The sequence below is a fragment of the Pezoporus flaviventris genome, unplaced genomic scaffold, assembly GCF_033815535.1.
Source record: "Pezoporus flaviventris isolate CSIRO_AGI_PZ_B2104156 unplaced genomic scaffold, CSIRO_AGI_Pfla_v1 ptg000063l, whole genome shotgun sequence".
Taxonomy (NCBI): Eukaryota; Metazoa; Chordata; class Aves; order Psittaciformes; family Psittacidae; genus Pezoporus; species Pezoporus flaviventris.
The window spans coordinates 1183110-1209556 of NW_026892611.1; the positions used below are offsets into that span (position 1 = coordinate 1183110).

General features: G+C 49.3%; 1 protein-coding gene across 31 annotated transcripts in view; it reads left to right on the forward strand.

Moving 5' to 3' along the window:
* Window positions 1-26447, forward strand: part of MSI2 (musashi RNA binding protein 2) — a 212767-nt gene that overhangs the window by 158360 nt on the left and 27960 nt on the right. For 30 of the 31 annotated variants that reach the window (XR_009746341.1, XR_009746343.1, XR_009746346.1 and 27 more), the window contains 3 exons: window positions 4464-4546; window positions 12457-12571; window positions 18135-18209. Coding sequence is in view for 24 of the 31 variants with exons in the window: in XM_061469943.1 (XP_061325927.1) it covers window positions 4464-4546; window positions 12457-12571; window positions 18135-18209 (273 nt within the window). In the remaining 7 variants the exon portion in view is untranslated. Of the gene's footprint in view, window positions 1-4463; window positions 4547-12456; window positions 12572-18134; window positions 18210-21154; window positions 22674-26447 lie in introns of those variants that run through there. The other variant, XM_061469967.1, reaches the window with a different exon arrangement.

The following is a 26447-nucleotide window of genomic DNA, read 5'->3' on the forward strand; positions in this document are numbered from 1 at the left end:
CCTCTCAAGTGATGACAAAGGTGTGAAATATAGTTGGTTCGAGTGTGAAAAAACCCAAAATGCAGAACTCGGGAGCACTGACATTTGGTATCTCCAGCATGGTTCTTAATATTATTTATGGCTTCTACCCAATGTTTTTAAAATCATTTTAATCTTTTGATGGTTTCACTCATTTGAACAATGTTTCTCTTAGTTCTGGAATACCATAGCAGAAAGTGCTGCAGCTGAGCTCTGCTTCACTGCCCAGAGCCATCCCCCCAGTGCTGTTCGGCTTTCTTGGCTGAGCAAGGCTCTGGATCAGAGGGGCTTCTTGGTGTAACTAAGGTGGGTCAGAGGATGTCTTCTGCGCCGTCGGATGTCAAGTACCTGGGTTGTGTCTCTGGGCTCATTGTAAACGTTTTCGGGGGGACTCGGGGTTATTTGGTTGTTTGGGACTATCGTGCCTTGTGCTAAGAAATAACCAGATTTTCCCTCCCCTCTGAATAATGCTGTTTCCTAGTGAAGAAATCCCCTTTTGTGAGTCACCATTGACAAAGCCCTGTTCTGCAGGCACCCAGCCCAAAAGGGACCTGGTCTGCAGGGTACCAAGGACCTTCAGCTTGGGGTACTTCAACTGAAGGCAGCTGCATCCTCTGGTAACTGACCCCCAAGTATTTCAGGTTCTCATTAGCAGATGAGTAAAAGAAGTCCAGCTGAAGCAGTGGACTCCTGTTCATTGTGTGCTGCTGTGGGCAGGAGCAGTTCCACAGCTGGACCAGGCTGGAGCAGACCTGGGATGCTGGAATGAGCCCTCCTCTTACCAAAACCTGCTGCCATGGGAGGCAGCGAGGTTGGACTGGATGGGAACAGCAGAAGTGCCCAGGTAGAGCAAACCCTCTCCCTTTGGAGATCATCCCATCTGGGCTCAGGATGATCCTTGCGCATTGTCTGGGTCGTCCCATCTGGGCTCAGGATGATCCTTGCGCATTGTCTGGGTGCTTGATGGTGCCCATTAACCACCAGATGAAGAGGATGAAATGACTCTGTTTTCTGAGCCGATGCTAAAGGAAGGGTTTTTAAGCTGAAGGTCACAAATGCAGGTCTCAGCTTCCTTCAGTCATCAGGTTTGGCTTGCAGCCTCTCGTTTGGGGGGCATCCGTTTGCCTCTTACTTTATTTTTTCCCTCTTCTTTGTCTTTTCTTTTACAGAAAAGATTATTCAAATGAATATTCAGTTTTATTCATTTGAATAAAAACCCCAACCGTTTGACTCTGTTAAATGCTTATCTCTTAAATAGAGCTTGTTAGCTTCCAATAATAGCTTCATTCAGAAGGATGCGGTATAATTTCATTTTTAAATGGGTGCTCCTTGACAACCGGAATCCTATTTCTGTCACCATTTTAAAGAGCCGCCTTTGTTTTGTGTTAATCTTCTCCATACACTTTCCCAGAGCCATTTTTTTTTGTTGACTCTTAGTACCTCTCAGCAGAAATAATTGTCTGCTCAGTCCAGGCAGGTTTCTGAGAGTTTGGGTAATTTCAATCGAGCATGTATTCATTATGCTAACTAATAAGGCATGCACGCGGTAATTGTGTGTGTGTATGTGTGTGTGCGACTATTACAAGTCAAGTATTACACCTACTACAGTCTGAGGCAAAAAGTGACCCATTGCCCATGACTCTTATGAAGTTTTTCAGTCTGGGGCATATGATCTCTTGGAGACTGTTCGTTGAAGGAGCAGTGGCATCTCTTGAATAGCATCCAGTGGGTTTTAAGTGCCTGTATGTGTGTAGGTTAAAATCCTCTGGTTGCTTCCCAATCAGTTAAGATGTTGGTAATAGTAAAGGTAAAATACCATAAGCCTTTGGCTATGGATGGAGTGCCCCGTGTGCTGCTGGAAGGAATAAAAGATGGAGTTGGGTTTCCTTACAGACCCCATCCCATGATTTTCCTTGCCAAGCCAGCTAGACTGGCCTGTGTGGAAGTGGCATTGATCTTCTGAAGACCTGCAAATGAGTGTTGACACCTAGGGGTTGATTCTTGTGATGAAATCTGTACTGCAGAAAGCTGGGTGGGTATCCGATGTAATCAGACAACTGATTCCTTGATAAACCTGTGTTTAAGCCATATGGAGTGGGATGAGAACAGGAAACTTCTTTCCTGGGTCCAAATGTGTAATGACTGCAGTGGGCTTTCTGGCGGTGGTAGGCATATTAAGGCTGATCTCCTCTAAATTCCCTCTCTCCCCTCCATCCTGGCACTGAGACCTGCCTACAGTTGAAAGAGAAAGCCCTCAACTGCAGAACTCGCTAATGAGCTGCTAATGATGAAGATGTTGCTGGTGCTCGAACAAGTAATGACTTGTAGCCCTGGACCGGTCCCTTTGCTGGTCCCTGGCGAGGTGCCGGTCCCGGCTCCAGCACCGTGTGCTCCGGGATTCCTGGGATGCCGTACGCAGACAGTTAACCACAGACATTCTAGTTTAACTATGGGTCTGTTTCAGGTAGCTTTAAATGGAGTAATTTAGAAGGCAAACGAGCACTGGGGTTAAGTAAAATACTTCAAGCTGCTACATGCTGTAGGTGCAAAGGAAACCAGTGTTCTGAGCGCTGGGGTTGAGCCTGAGGTGCTGCCGGATGATGTGCTGTGCCGTGGAGGAGCTCTAGAAACCATTTCTGCTGGGTTTTCCCCCAATAAGAGGGTCCAAAGAGGGATGGGAGCATTCCCCATCACTACACGTACTGTGCATTCCCAAACAACGTGTCTGGGAGCTGTTCAGAGCTCACCTTGAAATGTACTTCACAGCTTCCAATATTGTAGCCTGCAAAATACATCTTGTACCTGTAGGTTGCTATAAAAAAACAACCCTTCTGGTTTAATATTTCTGCTGTGCCCCACTGCAGCAAATTGTGTGTGTTTAGAATGATGAAGTACTGCTTTGGGACCCTGGCACAGAAAGTACGTGTTGCTGGGCGTATACTGGGAGCACTGGGTCTGCTGGGGGGAGCAAGTTGCTGGTGCTGATTGCAGATGGGAATTGTCCATAGCAAAGTGGGCTGGACGTGAGGGTTCACTGCTGTGTTCCCCAACAGCCGGGGGACTGGGATGGGCAGCGGATGGATGGAAACGCAGATAGGAGACAGCAAAGACCAGCTGCTCTAATGCTGTGCGTGGCTGAGCGGAGGGATGCTCACAGTGCAGAGCTACCTATGGAATACATGGACAATAACACTTGGAAGTGTTGGATTCCTACCCCTTTTCCAGGGGTAAGGGGTGCTGCTGGGGATGCCCCAGCTCTGCTCCTTTGGCTGGGAGCCTGGGGTGAGGAAGACATCAGGTGCTGTTCCACCAGTGTTGGAAACAGTGTTGGAATCTCCAGTGCAGTCTGGAGTCTGAAGTTCATCTTCTAGTCACATCTTTAAGATTGCATTAGCTCTGTTGGTGTCAGTGTTGAGTCCTGCGTCGAGCCTTTGCCAGACATGTAGCACATTGGCTTGGTTTTTGTTTGGGAGCTTGGTTGTTATTTTCTGCTCAGGAACATGACTGTAGAGCTGGGGTGGGCTGCCAGATTTCTTTCATGTGGCCCCAGCAGAGCAAATCCCATGTACAGCTACAGGCAGGCAGCAGGCATCAAACGGCCCTAAACCAGCCCAAATCCAGGGCTCCTTTGAAGCAGCAGCAGAGAAGAGAGGAATTATTAGATCAGAGGCCTTCAACGTAATGGTTTCTTGGAGGCCTCAGGATGTCCTGATGAGGTATTAGAGGAAGTAATTCAGGAAGAAAGGGACAAATAACCACCTCCGGAGCGCGCTGCCCCGCGGGGCCGGCTGCATCCGTGCAGATGGAGCTGCTGTGGCTGCGCTGCTGGCCCCAGCACACAGCAGTGGGGACCTTTGGTGTCCCCTCAGTGGAAGCACAAAGTGCTGCTGCATACGTGGGGAAGCAGTGGGGTGGGATTTTCCTTGCCTCTAAATGAGGAGTCATCTCCTGTCTTCCCGTATTTTTATTTCTTTGGGTCTCGTAATGAGTCAGCTCTAATGGAGAGGTCCTGTGGAATTAAACAAGAGATAAAATCAATACGGTTCCATAGAAATATAATTGGGTTTTGTCGAGATTGCTCTTAAAAACCTATAAGGTGTGAAAAAAAATATGGCCTGATTGTAGTTTCTGAGCCATCATGTACCTGGGGTGTAACTATCCATTAAATTCTGCAGGATGGATCAAAAAATCCATAAGGAGGTTTTAATTCTCCATTAAATCCTATGGAAGAGCTGGAACAGAACCATATTCATTTTCCTAGAGACAATGCTTCTTCCCTCCATTAGTCTGCAGCAAGTTCAGCAGCAGCTCCATAGACAGGAGGTGTATTTCTATATCCATATATAAAGTTTTCCCAAGTCTCTACGTGATGCTTTACTGGGATGAAATTGGACTTAACTCGTGTTTTTCTTCCCCCCTCCCCTTTTTGTTTCTTTATTAAACAGGATTTGGCTTCGTAACTTTTGAAAATGAAGACGTGGTGGAAAAAGTCTGTGAAATTCATTTCCACGAAATCAATAATAAAATGGTAAGTTGGGGTTGTCCTGCAGTGCCCATTGTCACAGATAGTGCCATGCCGGGGGGTGGCCCTTTGGGACAGCCTCCTCCATGAGGTTCACTGGGTGTCGGCACGCTGCACCTGATGCTGCCCGGGCGCTGGTGCTGGACCATATCCCCTGGGAAGTCAGGGCTTTGCCATCAAACCACAATCAGTTGCCAGGCCAGGCCAGGAGTGGAGTTTCTCCTAAGTGACAGTCAGGTCCCAGGCTGCGGGTGCCCTGTCAGTAAAGCCACTGCGCCAGATGAAGAAGGGCATTTGTGTTTCAACTGATGCAGTAACTTTGATACTTTCAGCTAAAATACTCCTTTTCCCTTTGTCAAAACATCCTCAGCTTCTCAAATGTGTATTCAGATATGCATTGTATATTGGTCTGGTATGTGTTCACAGACTTTAAATTCAATAATAGAGCTTTTAGTGTGGATAAGATCAAAGCAATCTCCTTGGCATATGCTGGAGGCCTGATCCAATATTTGACTTGCTAATTTTTCCCAGGGCACCGAAATAATATTCCTCATATTGTTCCTCACTGCAATATGCATCAGAAATAAAAGGAAGGGTCCCCTTGGCAAGCCGAGAGGTGGGATGGCAGGCAGGGCTGGGGCAGTTCCCCTCTGGCTCCATCTCGGATGGGTGCCGCAGGCTTTGCCTCTGCCCTGTCCAGGCATCTCGCTGCTTCCCTGCCTGCCACCAGCGATACCTGGCCTGAGACACGTGTGGATGTGGAGGAGGCTCATTTCCCTATATAGAGTTACTAAATGCTGATTAATCTGCCTTAAAATAAACCACAAAGAACAAACCCCAGCCACCCCCACAACATCCAGCCGACAGACCCAGCAAGAGAGTATTAACACCCAGAATGTGAATGTAGGTAAGATTGTCACTTGGGAGGGAATAGCTGCAGTGCCACACTCCAGGATGCTCCTACTGCTTCATCACGGGTGGGTGCATGTCACGTCACACTCTGTGGGTTTAGTTACTTCACACAGCAAGGCTCAGCCTTCTTCCCCTGGTACAAATCAGTGCTGCCCAGTATTGCCCTGGCGAGCAGCTGGATGGAGGATGCTGGTGTATCCCAGCAAAACCAGTGCCAGCAGCAGGGCAGGACGCGTTGTTTGATGCTTCATAGCAGAATCTGCACTCGTGCGTGGTAAAACTCATGTTGGCACAGCCCCGTTAGGGGAGGAGTGGTGGGAGGATTTCTTCCCAGATGAAAGGCTCCCCGGGAAGGTGACAGCAGTGCAGGGGATGTGGAGGATGCGACAGGGCAAAAGCACTCGAGGAACATCACAAAGAGCCAAAGAAACAGCGTGGGCTGTTGGTGTTTTGTTGTTGTGGGTCATTAAAATGTGCCTGCTTGGTGCACGATCCAGGTGCCAGGAGGCTTTGAGCGTTCTCCTCTTGTCACTTCTTCTCCAGCGCTAATTTTGCAGCAGCCCACGAGGGAGGAGATGAGACATGATCCTGTCTTGGGACTGACTCATCGTCTTGCTGATGTGTCTGCAGATGAATTACCAAACCCATGCAGGGCCGGGAGAGCTTGTGCAGGCACGTGTGACCGGGAGCTGGTACAGGTGGCCACAGGTGACACGTAACCTGGCTGGGGGTCAGGGATAGGCACTGCTGGACCTTCCACAGCGCCCTTGGAGCCTGACCACCCTGGCTTCATTTTTAGTGTGTCCCCCTCTAACATTGAGCTGCGATGGGGGCGGGTTCCAGCTCGAGGTGATGAGGTTTGCTCAGTGAGCTGGGACAGGGGTGCCCCATCCCCATCACCGGGCTGCTCAGATGGAGCATCTACAGCTCCATGGGCGCCCGTTTGCCTGGCCTTTGCTCCTCCTCATCTCCTGAATGCTGTCATTTCCCCAAACATGGGGGCAGGCAGAGAGTATTGGGGCTGCTGTTGTTCAGGAGCCTATTTCTAGCCTCCCGTCTCCCTGGCAGGCTATTTTTAGCATTCTGCTTCTGTTGCCATCTGTAAAGCTTAGAATGTCAAATGTAATATTAACCGAGCAGTGTGAAAGTGGAAAGAAAATGCCAGCGAGGTATTTAATAAATGAAACTTGGAATTTACGTGGGAGGCCAAAGATGCTCTCCAAACACTGCAGGGAGGGGGAACAAATAGAACTCAACCAAGCTATCCCCTGAATATAGTTGCTTTGATGTGAGGAGACTGCTTTGCAAAGAGAAACCTGGTTTTCTAAGGGGGTGCAGAAGCAGCTGGAAAAGAAACGGGATGGAGTAGTTTGTTTGCCTTCAGATCCCATTGTGATGGAGTGGTTCACATCATGGGTATAATGGGATAAGTGCTGGTGAGCAGTGTGGTGAGCCCAGGCACTTGCATGGAAGTTGGGATTTAGAGCAGCTGACTAAGATGTTAGGCTGGTTTAAACGAGGTTTGGATGCTGCACAGCACCTGTGGCTGTTTCTCACTCTCACGGTTGGGTTTGTGGGGCTTTTTGGAATGGGTTTTGTTAATGGATCGGGCCTCTCCAGGCTTCTCCCTGGACTGGGAGCCTTCACTGTGTGCTGATGCTGTAGACGTATGTATCACACACGTGTGCCTTTGGGTTTTCATCCACATATGTTGTAGTCTAAGGCACCTCCATCCCTGCAACCAGCTTGTAGAGCTGGAGCCTGGCACGTGCCAGGGTGTTGTGGAAGAGGTGTGTGAACAGTGATGTGAAGAGGCTGATGGTCACAGTGGTGGGTGCTCTGGACAGGGCTCATTGCAGCGAGGGTGACAGGAGCCGGTGCTGGGCAGGCTGGTACCCAAGGTGTCACTGATGTCTGTGGTGCTGGGGAGAGGCTGGAGGTGCTTTGGAAACCCGCCTGTCAGCTGAAGGACACTGCAGACCTCTTGCAGGTTGGATGCATTCCTATAGCGTTGTCTTCAGTGTGCTTTAAGTGACACCACTCCTGAGCTGTAGAGTGACGCCGTCCTTGCCAGGTTCTCCAAGGGTGGCTGGGTCCTGCAGGACAAGGAGGAGCTGGGTGCTCTGGGGACAGAGTGAACTGATGAACCTCAGACTCTGCTCACCCATCTCTGCTGACTTCTCTTACAGTCTGAGGACATGACATCCCATTGTCCCTACCCCACCTTCGGCGATGATCTAATGCATGTGTTTAAATACGCTTCTAACCTTTCTTCTGTTTCTGGTGTAGCCCTGCCTTTGCAGCAGGACTGCCTGAATACTGATTTCTCTGTTAGGGGAGGGATAGTTTGGGCTGGCCATGGCAGGAGTGGACGCGGTGTCCCCAGGGTAATCGAATCTCAGCTAACTGTGAATCGCACGTTGCTGGCAAGACAAAGTTGCCTTGTCTTTGGATGGTAAAATGGGGGTTTTGTGCATTGTGAATATGTGAGCCTTCTGCTTCCCTCAAAATAGCCCAGGTTTCCTTGGAAAGCTTTAGCCATGGGGGTTTGAGACATCCTGGTGCTGAGAGCTGACAGCCTGTTTTGTTGCGCTGGGTATAAGAGGCTTTTCACTCTCCATCTCAGCTGTCCTTGGTTCCAGTGGCTTTGACTGCTCAGCTTCACCCAAGAGTACCCCAGTGGAACGTTCATTCTCCAAAGTAGACTAAACAAAAATAGTGAATTTTAGTTTCCCTGCCTTATTTTCTTAGCCTTAGAGTTAAAACTTTCTTTGTTGGGCTGCTCAAGCGAGGCACATCCCTCGTGCAGGGAACCTGGAAGGTATTAAGATGTACAGAAATGCTGAACTGGAAGTTTGTGCAAGAGACAGATTTATGTACAGAGAGCCCACGTCGGGCAGGCTCTTGGGGGTGATTATGTACAGAGCTGAGCATGGACTCGTGAATCATAGAATCATAGAATAGTTAGGGTTGGAAAGGACCTTAAGGTCATCCAGTTCCAACCCCCTGCCATGGGCAGGGACACCTCACACTAAACCGTCTCACCCAAGGCCTCGTCCAGCCTGGTCTTGAACACTGCCAGGGATGGAGCATTCACAACCTCCCTGGGCAACCCATTCCAGTGCCTCAGCACCCTAACAGGAAAAAATTTCCTCCTTAGATCCAACCTAAACTTCCCCTGTTTCAGTTTTAACCCGTTACCCCTTGTCCTGTCACTACAGTCCCTAATGAAGAGTCCCTCCCCAGCATCCCTATAGGCCCCCTTCACATACTGGAAGCTGCTCTGAGGTCTCCACGCAGCCTTCTCTTCTCCAGGCTGAACAGCCCCAACTTCCTCAGCCTGTCTTCATACAGGAGGTGCTCCAGTCCCTGATCATCCTTGTGGCCTCCTCTGGACTTGTTCCAACAGTTCCATGTCCTTTTTATGTTGAGGACCCCAGAACTGCACACAATGCTCCAGGTGAGGTCTCACAAGAGCAGAGCAGAGGGGCAGGATCACCTCCATGACCTGCTGGTCACGCTCCTTTTGATGCAGCCCAGGATACGGTTGCTTTCTGGGCTGTGAGCGCACACTGAAGCCGGTTCATGTTCATTTTCTCATCAGCCAACACCCCCAAGTCCTTCTCCTTGGGCTGCTCTGAATCTCTTCTCTGCCCAACCTGTAGCTGTGCCTGGGATTGCTCCGACCCAGGTGTAGGACCTTGCACTTGGCATGGTTAAACTCCATGAGGTTGGCATCAGCCCACCTCACAAGCGTGTCAAGGTCCCTCTGGATGGCATTCCTTCCCTCCAGGGTATCAACCGAACCACACAGCTCGGTGTCATCGGCAAACTTGCTGAGGGCACACTCAATCCCACTGTCCATGTCAGCAGTGAAGATGTTGAACAAGACCGGTCCCAGCACCGATCCCTGAGGGACCCCACTCGTTGGAGAAGCCCTGTTGCACACCCCGGCACACTGGGATGTCCCTGCTGCCTCCAGGGTTTTACCCTCATGGCTGTGTGATGGTTATGGGCATCTCCATCCCATGCCCCATGAAGGAGTGGGATGGCTTCTCGCGCAAAAGCAGCCTGGGCCCTATTTTTCCCCTTTTCCTGCTCTGTTGGTGTAGCGGCACCATCCAGACCCACCACGTTGCTGACTAACGTGGGGCTGCACCTCCTGTTGCTGCTTTTCCCCTGTTTGCCGATGGAATGGTGCTTGAGCAGCTTCTGAAGAGCACCCCTAGGCCTGACATTGCTGAATAGAGAATGTGAAAATCTACCCCAGATGTGCTGCCGTGGATGGGGTCATGCAGCCCCTTCCCAAGGGATGGCATTGAGGGACAGGGCTTCTGTTCCCCTGTCTTGCATTTCATCCCTCCCAGGAGGGAATAGTCTCTGCTGGGTAACAGAATATGTTTGCCCTCGATGTGGGGTAAATGTGTTTACAGAGGCTTAGGAATTATTTTTCTTCCCTACTGGTGACTTTCCCTTCCCCTTTAAATCCCAGGTAAAACTCCTTTGCGGCTCACTGCCATTCCCTTTATATCCTGTGTGCTGTGAAAATCATAGATCAGGCTGGTCCTTCAGAGAGCAGGGGTAGGCTGGTCCGTGGCTGCAGAAGCTAATTACTGGGTTATTGTTTCTGACGGTGCTAATCCAAACTTCGTTTTCCTGTTAGTCAGTCGAGGCAGGCTGTGTTGTTTTTGTCAGCCCGGCCGTCTGCAGCACGAGGTGTAACCGGTGCTGCCGCGGCGCTGCGCGTGACGGCCAGCCCACAGAGATGCAGTTGTGAAATGAAACGACACACTTGTGGTGCTGCAGAAATCAGATGGGCTGCTCCCGTGAAATGACCCCAGTGTGATCCCAAATAAGCGAAGGACGGTTTGAGGCAGTGTGGTGTTGGTGAGAGGAGGCTGGTGCTGGTGCTCAGCCTTGGAGCTTGTGTGGCCTGGAGCTCTCGGGGTGGTTGATGGAGAGGGCTGTGGGGCTTCTGGGGGAGGCACACAGCCCGATTAGGCTGAAACTCAACCATCAAGGCTCAGGCTTAAGGCTCCCTGGAAAGCTCTGTAGGCTTCATCCCTATAGGATAGTGATGGAGCTGGATGCTAAGCACACATATCCCATACTGTCCTTGTCCCCATCCCTGCTCTGACAGCAGCACCTCCACTTACATCATTGCATGGAAGTTTTCTTTCCTTTCTTTTCTCTTAATATTAGGGCTTAGGAACCCTGTGGGGCACCTTGGGGGTCTCCATTGCACACTCAGTAGTGTATCTGCATTGCCACGTGTCTGCATGGAATCTGTACGTGTGTGTGTGTGTAGGGGATAGGGGTGATGTGCAGGTTGGTGACCCTGCCAGGAGCACGCACTGGTCCTCACCACAACCCTTGCTGGGGTGTTTCTCTCCTAGAGGTCTTGCTACCCCAACAGCACTGAAGAGGAGGCAGAGGAAACCTTTGTCCCCCTCTGCTCTTATCCCGCTGCCTCCTGCAAGGATCCAAACGCTTCTTGGCAGAGAAATGGCGAAAGAGGAACTCCAGAAGAATTTTGCTTCAAACTTCACTGGGTTGGGGCAGTTTGCGTGCAAGAAGAGTGTGTTTTGACAGCACTGGCAGTGTCTGAGCATTGTAGCTTCGGGAAGTGTTGCAAGCAAGTGAAGTAAATACGGTCTGTGGAGATGTGCAGCGGGGAGGAGGAGTAGGTGGTTTTGTTTAAAATCCTCCCATTACAGGCAGTTAACCTTTATGTTACCTAAATGAAAATTGTATAAACCTGGAATTTCCACTGATCAGGTTGCCTAGGAACAGGCGGTTGGTTTTCATAAGACAATGAACACACAGTCACTGATCGGGCTATTAGGCACCTATTATCCTGCATCCCAGCTTTGCCTGGGGTGGTTGCCTGCTTGTGCGAGTGATGGAGGTGATACAGGAGGCACAGAGAGCAGCCCCGTTCCCAAGCCCTTGTCTGCAGGCTGGTGATGATCCCACTCTGCCCCCACTCTGGCCAGGCAAGGAATGGGGGGTGCCTAAATGTGCAAAGAGGGTTCAAGAACTGATTGAAGAGCAAAATTAAAGGCATAAGGCTCAAACCTCTGCATTCAGGGTAATACCCTTAACCTCAGAGCAGCAATTCTCATTGTGCCAACCATACAGATGGGGCAGGCAGCGGCTTGGAGATTCTCTGCATCCCATGCAGGGCTGCACTGTACGCCTGCAGGGTTTACCCTTTGCTCAGAGCAAGGTGTAGAGCCATAGAAATGGGTTGGGATAACTGGTTAGTTCCAGAGCAGCTTACTGGCACAGAGGCAGTCTGCTTGCAGGGGGCAACTTGGTGGTGCCGGAGCTGGAAAACATGGGAAAGTGCTTTATTTCTCCCTTTCCCTAGCCAAGGAGAGGCTGGGAACCATGACCTGGTGGGGTTGCTGGCTCCTGGGTGTCCTGGTGCTGGTTGGCCTGCATTGCTGTCTCTCCCAAGGCATTGGTGGAGACTCGCAATTGCTTTGAGTGGCATTAAGCAACTTCAGAAGGCAGCAGGAGCAAGTGGAAGTGAAAGAATGCAGAGCATTTATTAATAGGGTTTACAGAAATTTTCTGCTGGGTAGAAATATCGATTCTTTATTCCTATTTTAAAAGGAGCTTTTTGTAATGATCACCGAGAGTCATTTTCTGTTATCGATTGCAATAGAGCTGTGCTGGAGACCTCCCTCCATTCATTCCACTCCCGCGAGTGCCATTGAGAAGGGAACGCAGCCCAGGTTTTCCTTTCAGGAACTTCTTAAATCAGCACTTCTGTCATCTTTCCAGTGGGGTTTGCTCTGTGTGTTTAAAGAGACAGACACGTTTGCTCTTCTAAATCCGTTTGCGCTATTCTTAAAGTTCACCTTAGAGGGGGGGAGGCGGTGTGGGGAGGCAGATGCTAAAAATAAACCTCCCACCCCCTTAAGTAGATCAGTTCTGCATTTGACATTTACATGGAATTCATTTGCATCTCATTTGTACATGTTTCTGCTCAATAGGTAGAATGTAAGAAAGCACAACCTAAAGAAGTGATGTTTCCGCCAGGGACGAGAGGAAGGGCGCGTGGATTACCGTATACCATGGACGCTTTTATGCTAGGGATGGGAATGTTGGGTAAGTGCCGTGGCCACCACACGTCTCCCGCAGCCAGCGGCTCCCGTGTTGTGTCTCTCCCTGCTTCCTGAACCCTTAAGCCATAGGGGTGAGCAGATCCCTGCAGCCGTGTGGGTGCGGGTCTAGAACTTCAGTAGGGATGGAGTGGGGAGAATGATCCTGTCTGTGGTAAATGATTAACACACACCCCCCCCCCGCTCCTGGAATATAGAAATTTGCATTTAAATGGATGTTTTAAAGAGGCTGTTTTACTCTTCCTGGCAAAAATAGAATGATGAAAGACGCAGGGTGTTCATTCTGACTAAAAATGATCTCTCCCCTTCTTTAGAGGAATTGAGTCACACATTATTCCCCTTCTTTTAAAGGTACCTCTGACAGCTCAGCATAGGTAATTGAAAATCCTGCCGGCTCCTCCATGGCCCGCAGGATGGGGAGAGCAGGGAGGAGCGCACCAGTGCAGGGCACCACAGTAATTACAAGTTTGAAGGCGATGGAATGGTATTTTAGTCCAGAGTATTGTGTCCAGGAAATACCAATTAAATGGGATAAATGATATTTAATGGCAACATTCTATTTGTGCACAAGGTCTGCTTACTTACAGTTGGTTCTCATTTGTTTCTGCCTGGATAGTTCTTCTTTCTTTATAACGTGACAACCTCTTGATGCTCTCTGCTCAGATTTGCTAAGCCAGAACGCTGCTAATCCATTGCCAATGTACTTTTGTACAACCCCATGCATTTTCAGCCTCCTGCTCTATTCGTATCACTGGACTTTCCCTTGGTTGGCACCCTCTGTTTCCATAAGGCATGCATGAACAAGAGGGCATCTGGAGGTGTTCCCAGGCAGGAATGAGCCTTTCTCAGGCTGGTGTCCCTCATATGTAGCCTCTCTGGGATGCTTTGAGTTTTCTGTCCTGGGTTTAGATGATCCCAGAAACTCACGCATAAAAACCAGCCTTGAAAGCTGGTGCTTGGTTGTCCTGAGCTCTGCCAAGCAGGTTGAGATGGGCTGGCTGAGATGCTGGAGGATCCCAAAGCTTCTGGAGTGAGCATCAGGTCAGAGGAGACTGTTTTATGAGGATCAGGCTGTTACACTGAGACATCTGACTTCAGGCCCCGCTTGATTTGATAGGGAAAACTTCCCTGCCTTATTTGCTTTATCTCTGAATTAATAGCGCTTCTGTTCGCGTGGCTGGAGCAATCCATTTCAGGGCTGTGTAATTCAGTTACTTCCACTGATCATCTGTTTTTCTGTCCCCACACTCCACCACCACCCTGCCCCATAGTTTTTGGAAATTGCATTTTATGGTTAAAATATTTATCTTGTCCTCGTCAACCTGTGATTTGGTGGCCTGCATGTACCAGGGTGCTGGAGCATAGGCACTTCATTGCTCTTGTTTCTCTGCCTTTACCACTCGCGGTGCCTGAGGTTTGGGGTAGTGAAGGTGGTGGAGGAGAGAGCCCAGGTCACCCTGAGCAGGTCGAACGACCCAGGGCAGGATCCCTCCCCCTTCTCCCTCCAGCCGGGCAAGGAGTGAATGGAGCCAGAGTCCACCCCAGTGACCTGAAGGGAAAATTCAGTCCTTGGTGCAGTGTGATTCCCACCAGGATGGCACACTGGAAAAATATCATTTCAAGCCATAAGAAGTAAGGGAAGAAGCCCTCAGCGAGCAGATCTGCATCTGCACAGAGCCAGCAATTTAGGTGCCCCTTGGCAAATCCCTGTCCCATTGCAGTGGGGTGGGTCAGGTCACCCCAACCAGCCCTGCTCCGGCCGCTCTCACAGCACACTGGTTAGATTGCAAATGAGAGTGACTTGCTCAGAATTAATGATTGATTCATGTTGAAGGCCAGATGCTTCATTATCTGCTCAAGCTGTTTTTTTCATCTTCCAAGTTCCTGCTTTGCTACAGTGGCACCGTGTTAAATAATTAAGTGCTGCACAAGGAAATCACAACACACAAAAGCGAAGCTGTCTGGATGGCCATTATAAAGCCCCGTTTTCAAAGGCTGCCTCCAAGTGTTGGGAAGGGGGATGAGGGACAGCGATTGCTCCTTCCCAAGCCCTGAAGCTGCTTGAGGTAGGGCCCCATTCCACAGGGAGAGGGGGTAATTAACCCATCAAGTGATGAGATGCACGAAGTAATGTCCCACCGGAGGCAGCGTCTGTAGTAGCCAAGGATCCCGGGAGGCTGGTGCCAGCCCTGCCCCATTCCTCCTTTGCTGGACTGAAACGGAGCGAGTGGGGCTGCTCGTGGAGGATTTATATACCTGTTTCCAGAAGCCCTTGTTCAAGGTCACCTTCCCCAGATGCTGCTCATGGGCAGAGGAGGGGATGGCAGGAACGAACGCACAAGACAGCCCGAAGGAAAGAGCGGGGAGCGGCTCCCTCCGAAGCTATTAAGGAAGTTGGTCTTTTTCATTAATCACAGCCTCCCCGAGGAGCCTGCAGCAGCCGGGGTCTAAAGGTGCGTAGGCAGCCGCTTCTGTGATGATTTGGTTGATTGGAACAAAATTAAAGTGTTCTTCTGAAAGGATTTTCTGACTCGGAGAGCGTGGGCAGGCTCAGCCTTTTGCCAGGGCTGCTCCTGGGCTGTCTCGGGCTCTGTCTGCTGAGGGGACAAGCACAGGCTCAGGGGAGACCAGGGACGTCCATTAGCCACTCTGCATAAAGAACAGGCTGGCGTGGGTTCAGTTCCAGGACCTCTGTCTCCCTGGCAGCCCACCCGGCCTGAAGAGCTGCTCCCCAGCACCAGGGATGCTGGTGAAGAGGCCCCGTATCCCCCCTCACAGGCGAGACACGCACCTGCGGCTGAGCGGCGGATGTTCGGTGGTCCAGAAGCTTGCCATGTGCCCAGAAGCCTCACCTCTGTCACCGAAGGGCATGCAGGTGTCACTGCATTGCCCCATGGCTTTTTGCCCCTCCATTCAGGACTGAAAACTTGGAAAAAGAAAAGAAGGCAACTGAGAAGCAGTGTTGATAGGAGTTGTCTCTGTCTCCCCTCCCATCTGAAGCAGTTCCCTGTGGGACGTCACAGTTGCTGTTATGGGGTTCAGCTCTGGAGGCAGCTGAAGCACTGCTCAGTCTGAGCTGGGGCCCCACAGGACTCACTTCTTCTGGCGATGGGCGTCTTGGACCCACTGGTGTTTAATATTAAAGTTGGGCTCTTTTTAACTTGCAAACCCCTCCAGGGACAGGAGCACTCGGCCCATAAAGCTTGCACTCCCGGACAGCCGAAACAGCGTCTGTATGAACACCAGATTTCAGGTCTCCACCAGGCTCCTTCTATCCCTGCTCAAGGCAGAGCAGGCTCTGTGTTACTGCACACAGTCTAGGTAGGCTGAACTCATGCATAAAAGAAGCTTGTGCCCTTCAAAGAAAGTCATTCCTTTTTTCCATCAGGCGGTGTTTAATAGAGTAGCAGCTGCCCCTGAGGCGGGATTTGGGATGGGGAGCCCTTCGTTAGCACTGGATTCCTGGGGGCTGGCACAGCTGAGTGACCCCCCCAAGCTCCCACAGCAGCACCCACAAACACAGCCTCAGCCTTGCTCTTTAATTCCCGTGGAGCAGGAGATAGATCAGCTTTGGAGAGGGTGGGATAGCGGGGAGTCAGGAGTCCAGCTCGGGTCTCCTGTCTTCCCAGGATCCTTGTCCACCAAGAGCATGGTGGGGTGAAGGTCACCCAGCCTGCAGGGTGGGTGCATCGGACCTGCTGCCGCTGGGGTCGGAGCTGGGTGGAAGTGATGCTGGGAAAGCAGGGTTGGCTGTTGGTTGGAGTTCAGGAGGGTCTCACTTCGGAGGAGGTAATCCAGGCAAAACTTGGGGTTTTGGTGTAGCAACAAGGGACGATTACAGACTGATCATTCCCCAGGACTACTGAAGCAACTAAACTGCTCAGTGCCCAGTGCAGGATGAGAGAATGGCATCTAATGGGAGTGGTGGGTAGGTCAGCATGGCCATAATTTGGCTTGATGAAGCATCCACATGGGCATGGTGTTAATGCGCTATTGATATTCAGCCAGGCAATTTCCCCTGCGCGGCTCAGGCTTTGACTCGTTAGAGCAGAGCTGGGCACTGCAGCAGCAAATGAAGAGGAAAATTGAAGTAATGTTGTATTATAAATTTATGATTTCATCTGCCCGACCTCGAGCGCGCGGAGCGCTGGCGATGCAGGCGAGAGCCCCCCCAGGCAGCGCTGCCACCAGCATCCCGGCAGGGATGCATCCTGCACCCCACTGCCAGCTCCTGAAGTTAGCTGGATCACACCAAAACTGCGTGGTTGCCACTCGGAGAGGACGGAGGTGGTTTTGCTGGTGGGGCTCGCAGCGCTGTTAATGGCGCTGCGTACTGAGCAGACAATCCATTTATCAATATTGTTGTTTTTTAAAGAAAGAGGAGAAAAGATCTGTAAAGCTTAACTCCGAAAGAGCTGATTTAATGACAGAGGTGATTAATTTCTAAGGGAATCCAGCTGTTGAGCTGTGAAATAAATAAGCAGGGGCTAAGCAGTGTGTACACAGCGCTGAAAGCCGCCGCGTGCTGTCCGGGATGGTGGGGCTGCTTTCCCCTGGCACTGCTTAATCCCGTAATCAAAATTCATCCAAGCATTTTTATCTTCCGGTTTTAGGTTATGATTAATAGGATGTTGTATGTATGGATAAATCTCATCAGGAGCGGAGGGACTCGCAGCGGCAGAAGAATAGCTGTGTGATGTACGAGTGGATTAAAGAAGAAATAAAAGCAGAGATAGGAGACCCCCCAGAAGAGCCGCTCGGCTGCTAAACGTGTGCCTGGGCTCCAGTGGTTTGGGTTGGAAGGGACCCTAAAGCTCATCCAGTTCCCCACCACAGGCAGGGACACCTTCCACTAGAGCAGGTTGCTCCAAGCCCCGTCCAACCTGGCCCTGGTGCAGTAACTCGAGCATCTTTATTAACCAATATTCTCATGATAAAGCTCAAAAGCTGTCCGAGGCTGGATGTGTTTCTGCGCCTATCTCAGAAGCACTTCTCATGGGTTTTTACTTTCCTGAAAAATTAAAAGCTCTTTGACTCCCTTGGCTCATTGCTGTGGCTGCCTCCAACTCTTGATGTGTTAACTGTTGTCCTTCACACTCCCGGGATAAAGAATTACTACTACCTTAATCTCCAACTGTCAATAGCTCTGAAGCAAAGTACATTCATTGTAAGCTCTCCAAATGTCAGAGCAAACCTGTGTTATGTGTTTAGCCTTAGCATTTGGCATTTACTCTTCCAGCTAACAAGTATGCACAGTCCTTGGACTTGAGATACCAAAGTGCATGTTAATTACCTGAGTGACAGGTCTCGTGCACAGAGCCCAGCAGTTAGCGAGCAGGGAGGGCAGCCAGCTCCAGGGGTTTCTGTTCAAGATAATACCCAAACCTTTGGCAGCTTGGCACGAGCAGAATAAATCTGGGGGTTTGATAACGTTCCGTAGCATCGCCTCACCCATCCTCCATGTCATCTTGCATTGTGTTTAACAACAAAAAACCTTCATTAATCCTCAAACTTCTCTTTCTTTCTCTCTTTTTGTGCATTTGATCAAGGTTACCCAAATTTTGTTGCAACGTATGGCCGAGGATATCCCGGATTTGCCCCCAGTTACAGCTATCAGTTCCCAGGTATGTACATTTCATTTCCAGATTTACTTTGTTCCCCTCTTTCCTTCCTTTTCTTCTTTTTCTCCTGTCTTTTTAACTCCATAGCTGCAAGCTGAGACAGGCAAGTCTGCAGGGAGCATCTCACACACCAGCAGATCTTCTTGCTATTTTAAAATAGACATCTATATATACAGCCTTTAAATCCATTTTTTGCTAACGTGTAAATTGGTACTGGTTATTTGAAAACAAACTTCTTAAAACATACAGAAACAGAGATAATTTAAGAGCTATTACCCTCCCTTTGATGGGTTTTTACTTTCATGTATATTATAGAGATACACGCACAAACTCTCACACACATTCCCATTCTGTCCTCTGGTAAGTGTGTATTTATTACAAATGCAGTCTTGGAGTGTAAAGTCCAACCTTCCTGTGTTCTTTATCAATACCTCTGGTGTCCTTCGCAGTTTCTAGCTGTGTGCTGATGGTTCAGTTTGGCTCTGGTTTGGTTTGCCCCTTTCCTTGATGTGGCTGCCAGCAGCCGCAGCAGTGGGACCGAACTGGGGCTGAACACCCTCATGGGAAGGTCCTTTAGGGTGGGTGAGGATGTGGAGGGATGCTGGGCTCTACCCATGGCCCACTGGGGCCAAGATGCAGCCTCATGTTTTGCTTTGGGTCATTAGGATAAAACACTGTGTTGGAAGCATGCGTGTTATTTACATCCATTGGACAAACAGTGTCTTTGGGACGGTAGTGTCTGGGTTTTGCAGGACTGATAACACCAGAGGAGGCAGTGCTGTTAGGATTGGTTCTTATTGCCATTTCCGTTCACAAATGCTCTACTTAAAGCTCATCTGCCTCTTTCCCACCCCTGCTACACCCTCCCAGTCGGAGCCAGCTTCGAGACAAGAGGATGGCAGAGGTCCAGGCTGGCAGGGTGCAGCGTTAGTTGAATTAAAGAGGAGGTTTCAGAAGGCATTCACATGTTGTCTCACACTTTCCTCCTCCTTTCCTTGTAGCAGCTGATTCGTATGAAGACAGCTGAATTAGAGGCACCTTTGATAAGTTAAATGATGAAAATCAGCAGCTTTTAGACGACTTTAATTATAAACATGTCTAAAACGAGCGTGTCTGCTGGCTGACAGCAGAGGCACCGTTTGACTCTAGCCCTCGTGTTGATAAGGGCCTTGTTTTTCAAATCAGGCTTTCCAGTTATTTGCTGGTTGTTTTTAGTCTCTTGCAGAGACTGGATAGGCAGGAGAAAACCCAAGTGGATTGTCAGCACTGAAAAGGAGGTGCACCCACCTGCAGGCACCAGTTGTGCCTTCAGGAGCAGGGCAGCCAAGGGGAGATGCTCACAGTCCTCTGTTGCCTTGCTTGGATTTCCCTGCCCTGTTGCTCTGCCCATGTTGATTTGCTCCACTCCCACTCAAATTCTTTGTTCCTTAACAGCAGTCAGAACCAGTCACAGGATGGTTAGGTGGTTTGTCCCAGGTGATGTGGGACTCTGGTCTCTAGAGCCATGACCTGTCAGAGCAGTGCAGTGCACAGGAGCCTGGCCAGAGGCATAGTGTGAAGGGTTTGATGCCCATCAGCAGGATGGGGTGAGCTCACTGGAGCCAGGTGTTGGGAGGGAGGAATGCTGGCAGCAGAGAGCCCTGTGCCATGGGAGCATAGCTCAGGGTGCCCAGGGAGCAAGTCAGGAGCTGAGGATGGGGATGTGCCAGCACTTGCTGCTCACGCCTGCAGTGGGAATGGCAGTGGAAGTGCCACTCGCATGGTTGTGTCGTGCTGTGTCCTAGCTGTCTGTGGGGCTCTGCCACTCCCCTTTCACCCTTCTCTGCTGGAGGGAGCCATGTCCTGTGGCATCCAGCACCTACTCGTCCCCCAGACACCCATGGGAAGGAATGGAGTTGGCATCCTGACTGACCAGCCATGGGGAAAGGCACTTAGTGCTATGGGATGAACAGCTTGAGCGTGCTTCCAGCACGTAGTCATCCACCTCAGAAGAGCCTGAACACCCCAACCCTTCCCTTACAGTGTTCTGGCACTTGCAGAACTGCCCGTGGCACCCACGGCACGACTGTGGCTCAGGGTGTGAGATAGGAGCATGTGTGAACCTGAGAGAAATCTGTGGTTTCAATGAGCCGTCCACCGAGATGCCCCGTGTCTGATAGGAAAAGAGAAATCCTTGGCTCTTCCTGCAGGAGCAGCCCAGGCAGCCCTGCCTGCTTCCCAGCTCCACGGTGCCTGACCAGCAGTGGGGTTGCGACTGCACTGATGTGTATGATAAGTGTAGATATAAAAATAATACCATCTAGGTACGGAGCTGTGTTCTGAGGCTCCTTACGGAGACCTGGCCGTGCTTTCTGCTGCAGTGCAGTTGTGTTGTGAGCCCTGTAGTACACCAGCCTGGGCTGGCACCTGGCTGTCCTGGCGGGGGTTCATTGTCCCCGGGGGGTGTCATCATAGGGCTGTGCTGGGGGCAGTCACCAGCCCGCAGGCTCCTCGCCTGCCGCTGGGTGTTACTCCAGGTCCTCCTCGCGTTGTGCTGCCCGTTTACTTCATTGATCAAAGTCCCAACTGGAATGCCCATCTGAATTGAGCTGTCCTGCTGGTGCTCACCACTGTCCCAGTGCAGCGAGGGTACAGATGTCATGATCCATCTATTTGCATTTCAATTTCCATACTGGGGCTGCTGGCAGGTCCCCTGGATGGGTCCAATCCCACATCCTCCTCTGCTCCCTGTCTGCACGGGTGAGACGCACACGATCGCTTTGGTGACTGCTGTGTCTCCTCTCATCATGCTATTTTTCCTCTATAACTCAGTCCAAAGCCTTTTCTTTTCTTTCTTTGTTTTTTTTATTGCAAACACTCCCTTTCTGTGTCTTTTTTTTTTTTTTTAATTTCTGGGACTTATCTTTTCAGTTTAATCTATTAATTTCTGTTCTTATTTCACTTTGCAGACTATTTGCCGATTTCACAAGACATAATTTTTATCAACTAGTTCTTAAAGATGCATAACAAATTAATCGGGGTTTACTACAGTGCTAATGAGAGCGAGACAAAGCCTGGGTGGTCCATGTTTAATATCAATGTCCACTGAAAAATTGCTGCTCTTACTGGCTGGTTTGAATGACTGGACTCTTAAATTCTCTTTTTTAAAGGCTCCATATCCTCACTGCTTTGAGTTTGCTTTTTATTTCCTTTTGGGGTTTATTGGGTTTTTTTTCCTCTGCTTTGTGATGAGTTTATAATGCCCACTTGGAATGTAACTCACAAGGATGGGGATCAGGGGCGTTATGAAGGCATGACTTCTCACAAACTTCTTAGAAGTGATTTTATCATGGAAGCAAAACACAATGATGGGGGTCTCACAAACAGCCCCAAAGAGGGACACTGGCTCCTGTTAACACAGCGACATTGAGCAGTAGCACAAATCATCACCAGCGTCTCCTGTCACTAGGATCGTTAGCAACACAGGGTTTAATTGCTCAAAATGAGTGTCCTGTGCCTGCAGGTGTGACCCTGTGACTGGTGGCTGTGGGTGCAGCAGACCCACATGTGGTTTCTCCTCTTCCGTTCCCTTTGGTTGCTGGCTCTTTCTAGAGCTCTCATAATCATCATAGAATCATGGAATGGTTTGTGTTGGAAGGGACCTTAAAGCTCATCCAGTTCCAACCCCCTGCCACGGGCAGGGACACCTTCCAATAGAGGAGGTTGCTAGAAGCCATCAGAACCGGGGCCTGGGGAGCTGCTGCCCTGTCCAATGCCTTGTCACCAGTGATGCTCCCCCATTCTCTGTGTGATTGATTCTAATTCCAGCCTTTGCTTGCAAACCATGGGATGAGCTCTCCCCTGCCAGCTTCAGCTGTATCGCACCTCTTCATCTCCACCCAAATCTCAGAGGAGCCGCAAGCCCATGCGGCCATGGCTCCATCCATTGGCTTCATTAACAAGACCAGGTTCTGACATTTGGGTAGCAAACACACATCTTATTTAAATGCTGGTTTTCTTGAAGTGTTTCTACCCATCTCATAAGTTTGTGAGAAGTAAATTGCATGCTTACAGTAGAACTGTAATGCATTTTAATGTTTGTTAATCCACTTGTTCAAAATGTCAGTGTCAAAGGCTCTACAATACACGGCTGTGCTGTTCATTTCATTAAAGATGCTTGATGTAATAATTGGGTAGTTTTCTTTTGACTTTCCTGCAGGCAATAGCATTTTTTCTTTAATCTGTATGGCTTCTTATTATTTTGTTTGGGTTTTTTTTTGCTATGAATTGCTTTGCTTTTGTGAACTTGTCCTGGTGTGCATGATTTGCAAACATTTCTGCTGTTGTGAATTTTCTCATTTTTTGTAAATAGTCCATCTGTGCTTTTCTTTTTTTTTTTTTCTTTTTTTTTTTTGGTTGGTTTTTTTTTATGCCTTTTCTCCTGTAAGTACCTGAGGTAGAAAACGATAATAAATTGTTTACAACGGCTGTGCTGTGTTGCTGCTCTCTTAGCTTGCAGGTTTCATATATTGGTTTGGACGCACCAAATAACCAGTACCAATGACAGTTGAATAAAAGACTAAAACAACCATCACTCACAGTGTGTGACCCGGTGTTTGAAGAACCTGCAGACGAACAGTTACGTACGAGGTGTGTTTACAGCAAAAACTAAACCCAGTGCTCTTGTAATTGGGGGAGAGGAGTGATGCTGGGTCACAGTTAAAGTGTTGCACCACTGCGGTCAGCGCAGACCCTGCCAGCGCCCGAGGTGGGTTTAAGCATCAAACCCATAAGCAAATTAGAAACCCCTGTGGCCAGCTCTGCAGTACTAAAGGGCAGGAATCTGTTCCTGCTGTTTGGAAATTGAAAGGAAAATCGGGTGACTCCTGTCGCTGTGAGGGGCCCTGGCTGCAGTGGCAGCCGGGGTTCTCAGTTATCCCGTCTTGCATCGTTACCTGGATGTTCAGGGATTCTCAAAGCTATTTAGAAGCCTTCAGCTCAGGAATTTAATATTAGGGGTATTTTAATTAAAGGTTTGTTTGCTTGTCTGTTTGTTAAAGCTGATTAAAACCTTTTTGTGTGGGGAGAGGTGGGAAAAACCAGGTATTTCCACAAACTTCTGAGAGCTCGGGGAAATACACTTGATTATTAATGCTGGTCTTCCATAGTGTGCAGAGCCCAGCCTTGGGTCACGCTCCTGCAGTGCCTGGTGCTGTGAAAACCACACAAGACCAGTTTGAAGTCTAAATTGATGGGTTTTGTTATTATAAGAGTGTTTAAGACCATCTTTCTGTTAAACTGTAGAGGTTAATTTGGTTGGTTTCCTGATGGCAGTCACAAAGTGTTGACTTGTCAGCCATAGGGGCTGGCAGGAGGTGTTCTTGTGTGGAAGTTATTTGTGATGCTTGCCTGGTAGGTCTAATCATTATTTTCTGAGTGAGGAAAAGGAGCTGGTACCAAAGAAAAGGGTAATTATTACAGTAATGACATGCTTAAGGCTTCTTTTTCATGGTGACTGAGAAGAGGGGAGGTAAGGAAGTTCCTGTATCTGTTATGCAGGGCACCCAGCAGTATGAGACCAGGCTCCTGCAGGTCTCACTAGTGGTTAGTAACCTGTTACAGGGAGTGCAGGGGGGAATGAGAGGAGCAGTTTGTAGCATCAGCATACTGCAGAGCTTACCATCCCCTGTGTCAGGTTGTGGTGGCACAGAGCAATGGCCACACTGAGGAGGTGCAGCTTTGCCTTGCTGAGTGTGGCCTGGCAGGGTCCAGGAGTTGGACCCCTTGGAAGGAGCATAAACCAGAGCCCACACAGCACTTAGCTGTGAGTCACCAGCCAAGGTCTGGCTCCCAGTGTGATGCACATGGTGCCTCAATGACCCAGAGCCACATTCCCATGTGCAGAAGCACCCAGCTAGCCACTGTGGTGATGTAAAGCGACCTTAAAGTGGAGATGCTGCCTACACGTGGCTCCTTTGCCAGTAGGGAGTAATGAAGTCAGTATTAATAAGAGTCAGCTCTGTAAAGCACTCATTTAAAGCGCCGTTACACAAGTCTAAGATTGTATAACATTTAGTAATGGGAGCAGAGTTTGTCTGGTCATGATACCTTAATGGTCAAACTTAACATTAAGAATGAAGGAGAAATTGCTGGCAGCTGCAAAATAGGAGGGAGAGATATAAAAGATACTTTAAATTGTCTGTTCCGGTGGTTAAGCCTTGTAACAGTAAGAGATGTGGAGCAAAGCTGGGAATGTTTCTCACTCCTTTGTCTAATCGTTAACTGCTTAAAATCTGCTCTGCCCATCCCTGTGCTGCATGCTTTAGTTTTTTTCCCCTTAAAATGTTACTGCATCTGCATGGCATAAAAGTGCATTGACAAAGTGCATTTGAGTCTGCTGGAACCACCTTAATCACCACTCTTCAACCTCTCTGTTTCAGCCTCCATCAGTGTGAACAAAGCCCATAGACTGGACCTGATTTAAAATTAGGATTGGGGGGGGGGGGGGTTTGCTGGCAGAGGGCAGGCTGAAGAGGGACCATTCACTTTGCAGGTGCATCCCTGGAGTGAGGAGCAGCTGGAACTGCAGACAGCAAGCTGAGAAATTAATATAGCAAACCCATCAGTTTCCAGCCAGAAGGTGCTGCTTCAAGTTCTGCCTAGGTGACAGAAGCTTTTGTTTTGACACAGGAAAAAGTGGTACCTGGAGGGGTTCCCTGAGGCCAGGCAGAGTTTATGAGCTTTGCCTCTTGGGCATCTTTTTTTCTGGGAAGAGCTGCATTTTTTGTGATGTAAAGAATTGCACAAAATTCCTTTTTCTGTACCCATTTTCCCCACCCCTTAAAATGGTCGCTGGATGTTGAATTGAAGGTGAGGGATGAGCTGTTGATCCGAGTCAGTGGTCCAGCCTCCACCCATTCCCATGGCAGCAGGGTGTGGCCAGTAGTAAAGCTCCCTGTCCCCCTTTCCTGCCCTCTCTGCATGAGCAAGGCTGCTCTTGAGGCTAAGGAGCAAAGCTGCCCAGATCCTTCATTAGGTTTTCTCTACTGATACCTTGGGTGACTGCTTGAGCAATAAGAACATCTTGAACATTGAACTTCAGTGCTGATTGTCCTGTTCTTAACTGCTCACTGATCCGTGCTTGGAGTTTGGGACAGGCTTTAAAACTTCAGGGTCATTGCCCTGAAAATGAGTGATCGTAAAGGGACAGGGAGGAGAGAAGAGGAATAAAAACCCCCAAACCTGCCCTTCTCTCAGGAGCTCTTTGCATTTTGGGGTGATGCTGCAGCACCAGAACTCCTGAGTGATGATTCCTGCTGTGAACAGGCCACAGCTGCAGCAACTGGGAAGTGCAATGAGACTGGTTAGTCACAAGAATAAGGAGGCATAATGCGAACACACATGTATGGAAGAAAGCAAGCATGGATAAACCCTATAGAAAGAAGAACATGATCTGGTAACGCTAGTTCTGCTCTACAGGATTCCATGTGTCTGAGCTAGCCAGAAGCACAGTGGCTAGCTGCTTTTACACCTTATGTCTTGGTAGATACAGCTTTTAACTGTAAAGCTGGGGGTTGCAGAGAAGTGAAGGAGATTCCTCTCCTTAAAGCACAGAAACATTGAAATGTGAGTGGTTTTCAAGCACACTTGGTAGCATTTCAAGCTGATAATTGAGCTTCCAAGTCCTCCTTTGCCCAGAGGCAGTAATACGTACTCACTGCAGTGATGCCCTGAAGGTTTCTGGCCTCAGCATCACAATCCTCTCCCCTGACCTTTTTCATGACGTGGATTAGGAAATCCCCAGGGACAGTTCCTCCAGCGAGGCAGTGGGAAGCTCCCTGTCTGCCAGCAGTGGCTGTTGCTGCAGCATCCCTCTGACAGGAGCATTCACTTGTGCCTTCGACTCACATAGGTTGTGAAGAGTTTCTCTACCTCTGATAAGCTTGTCCTCTGATTAATTCTCTTCTCTTTTGCATACTTGCCTCTTGTCTGCATTGAATTTTTCCACCTTCAGCCTCTGGACATTAGTTCTTCCTATGCCTTTGCTCATCATCAAAGATCTGTCTTTTAATAATACTTACCCAGTTTAGGGCATTCATAAAAATTTAACCGAGCAGTTTAACCAAATAGCTCATTTTCTGTACCATCGAAGCAGCCGAAATGAAGCTTGGAGCAAATCAGTCCACTTTGCTGAACTTTGTATGTGTTCCTTCACGTGGTTCCATCTAACCTGCCCTTGTTCATTCAGCAGCAGGTGACTGA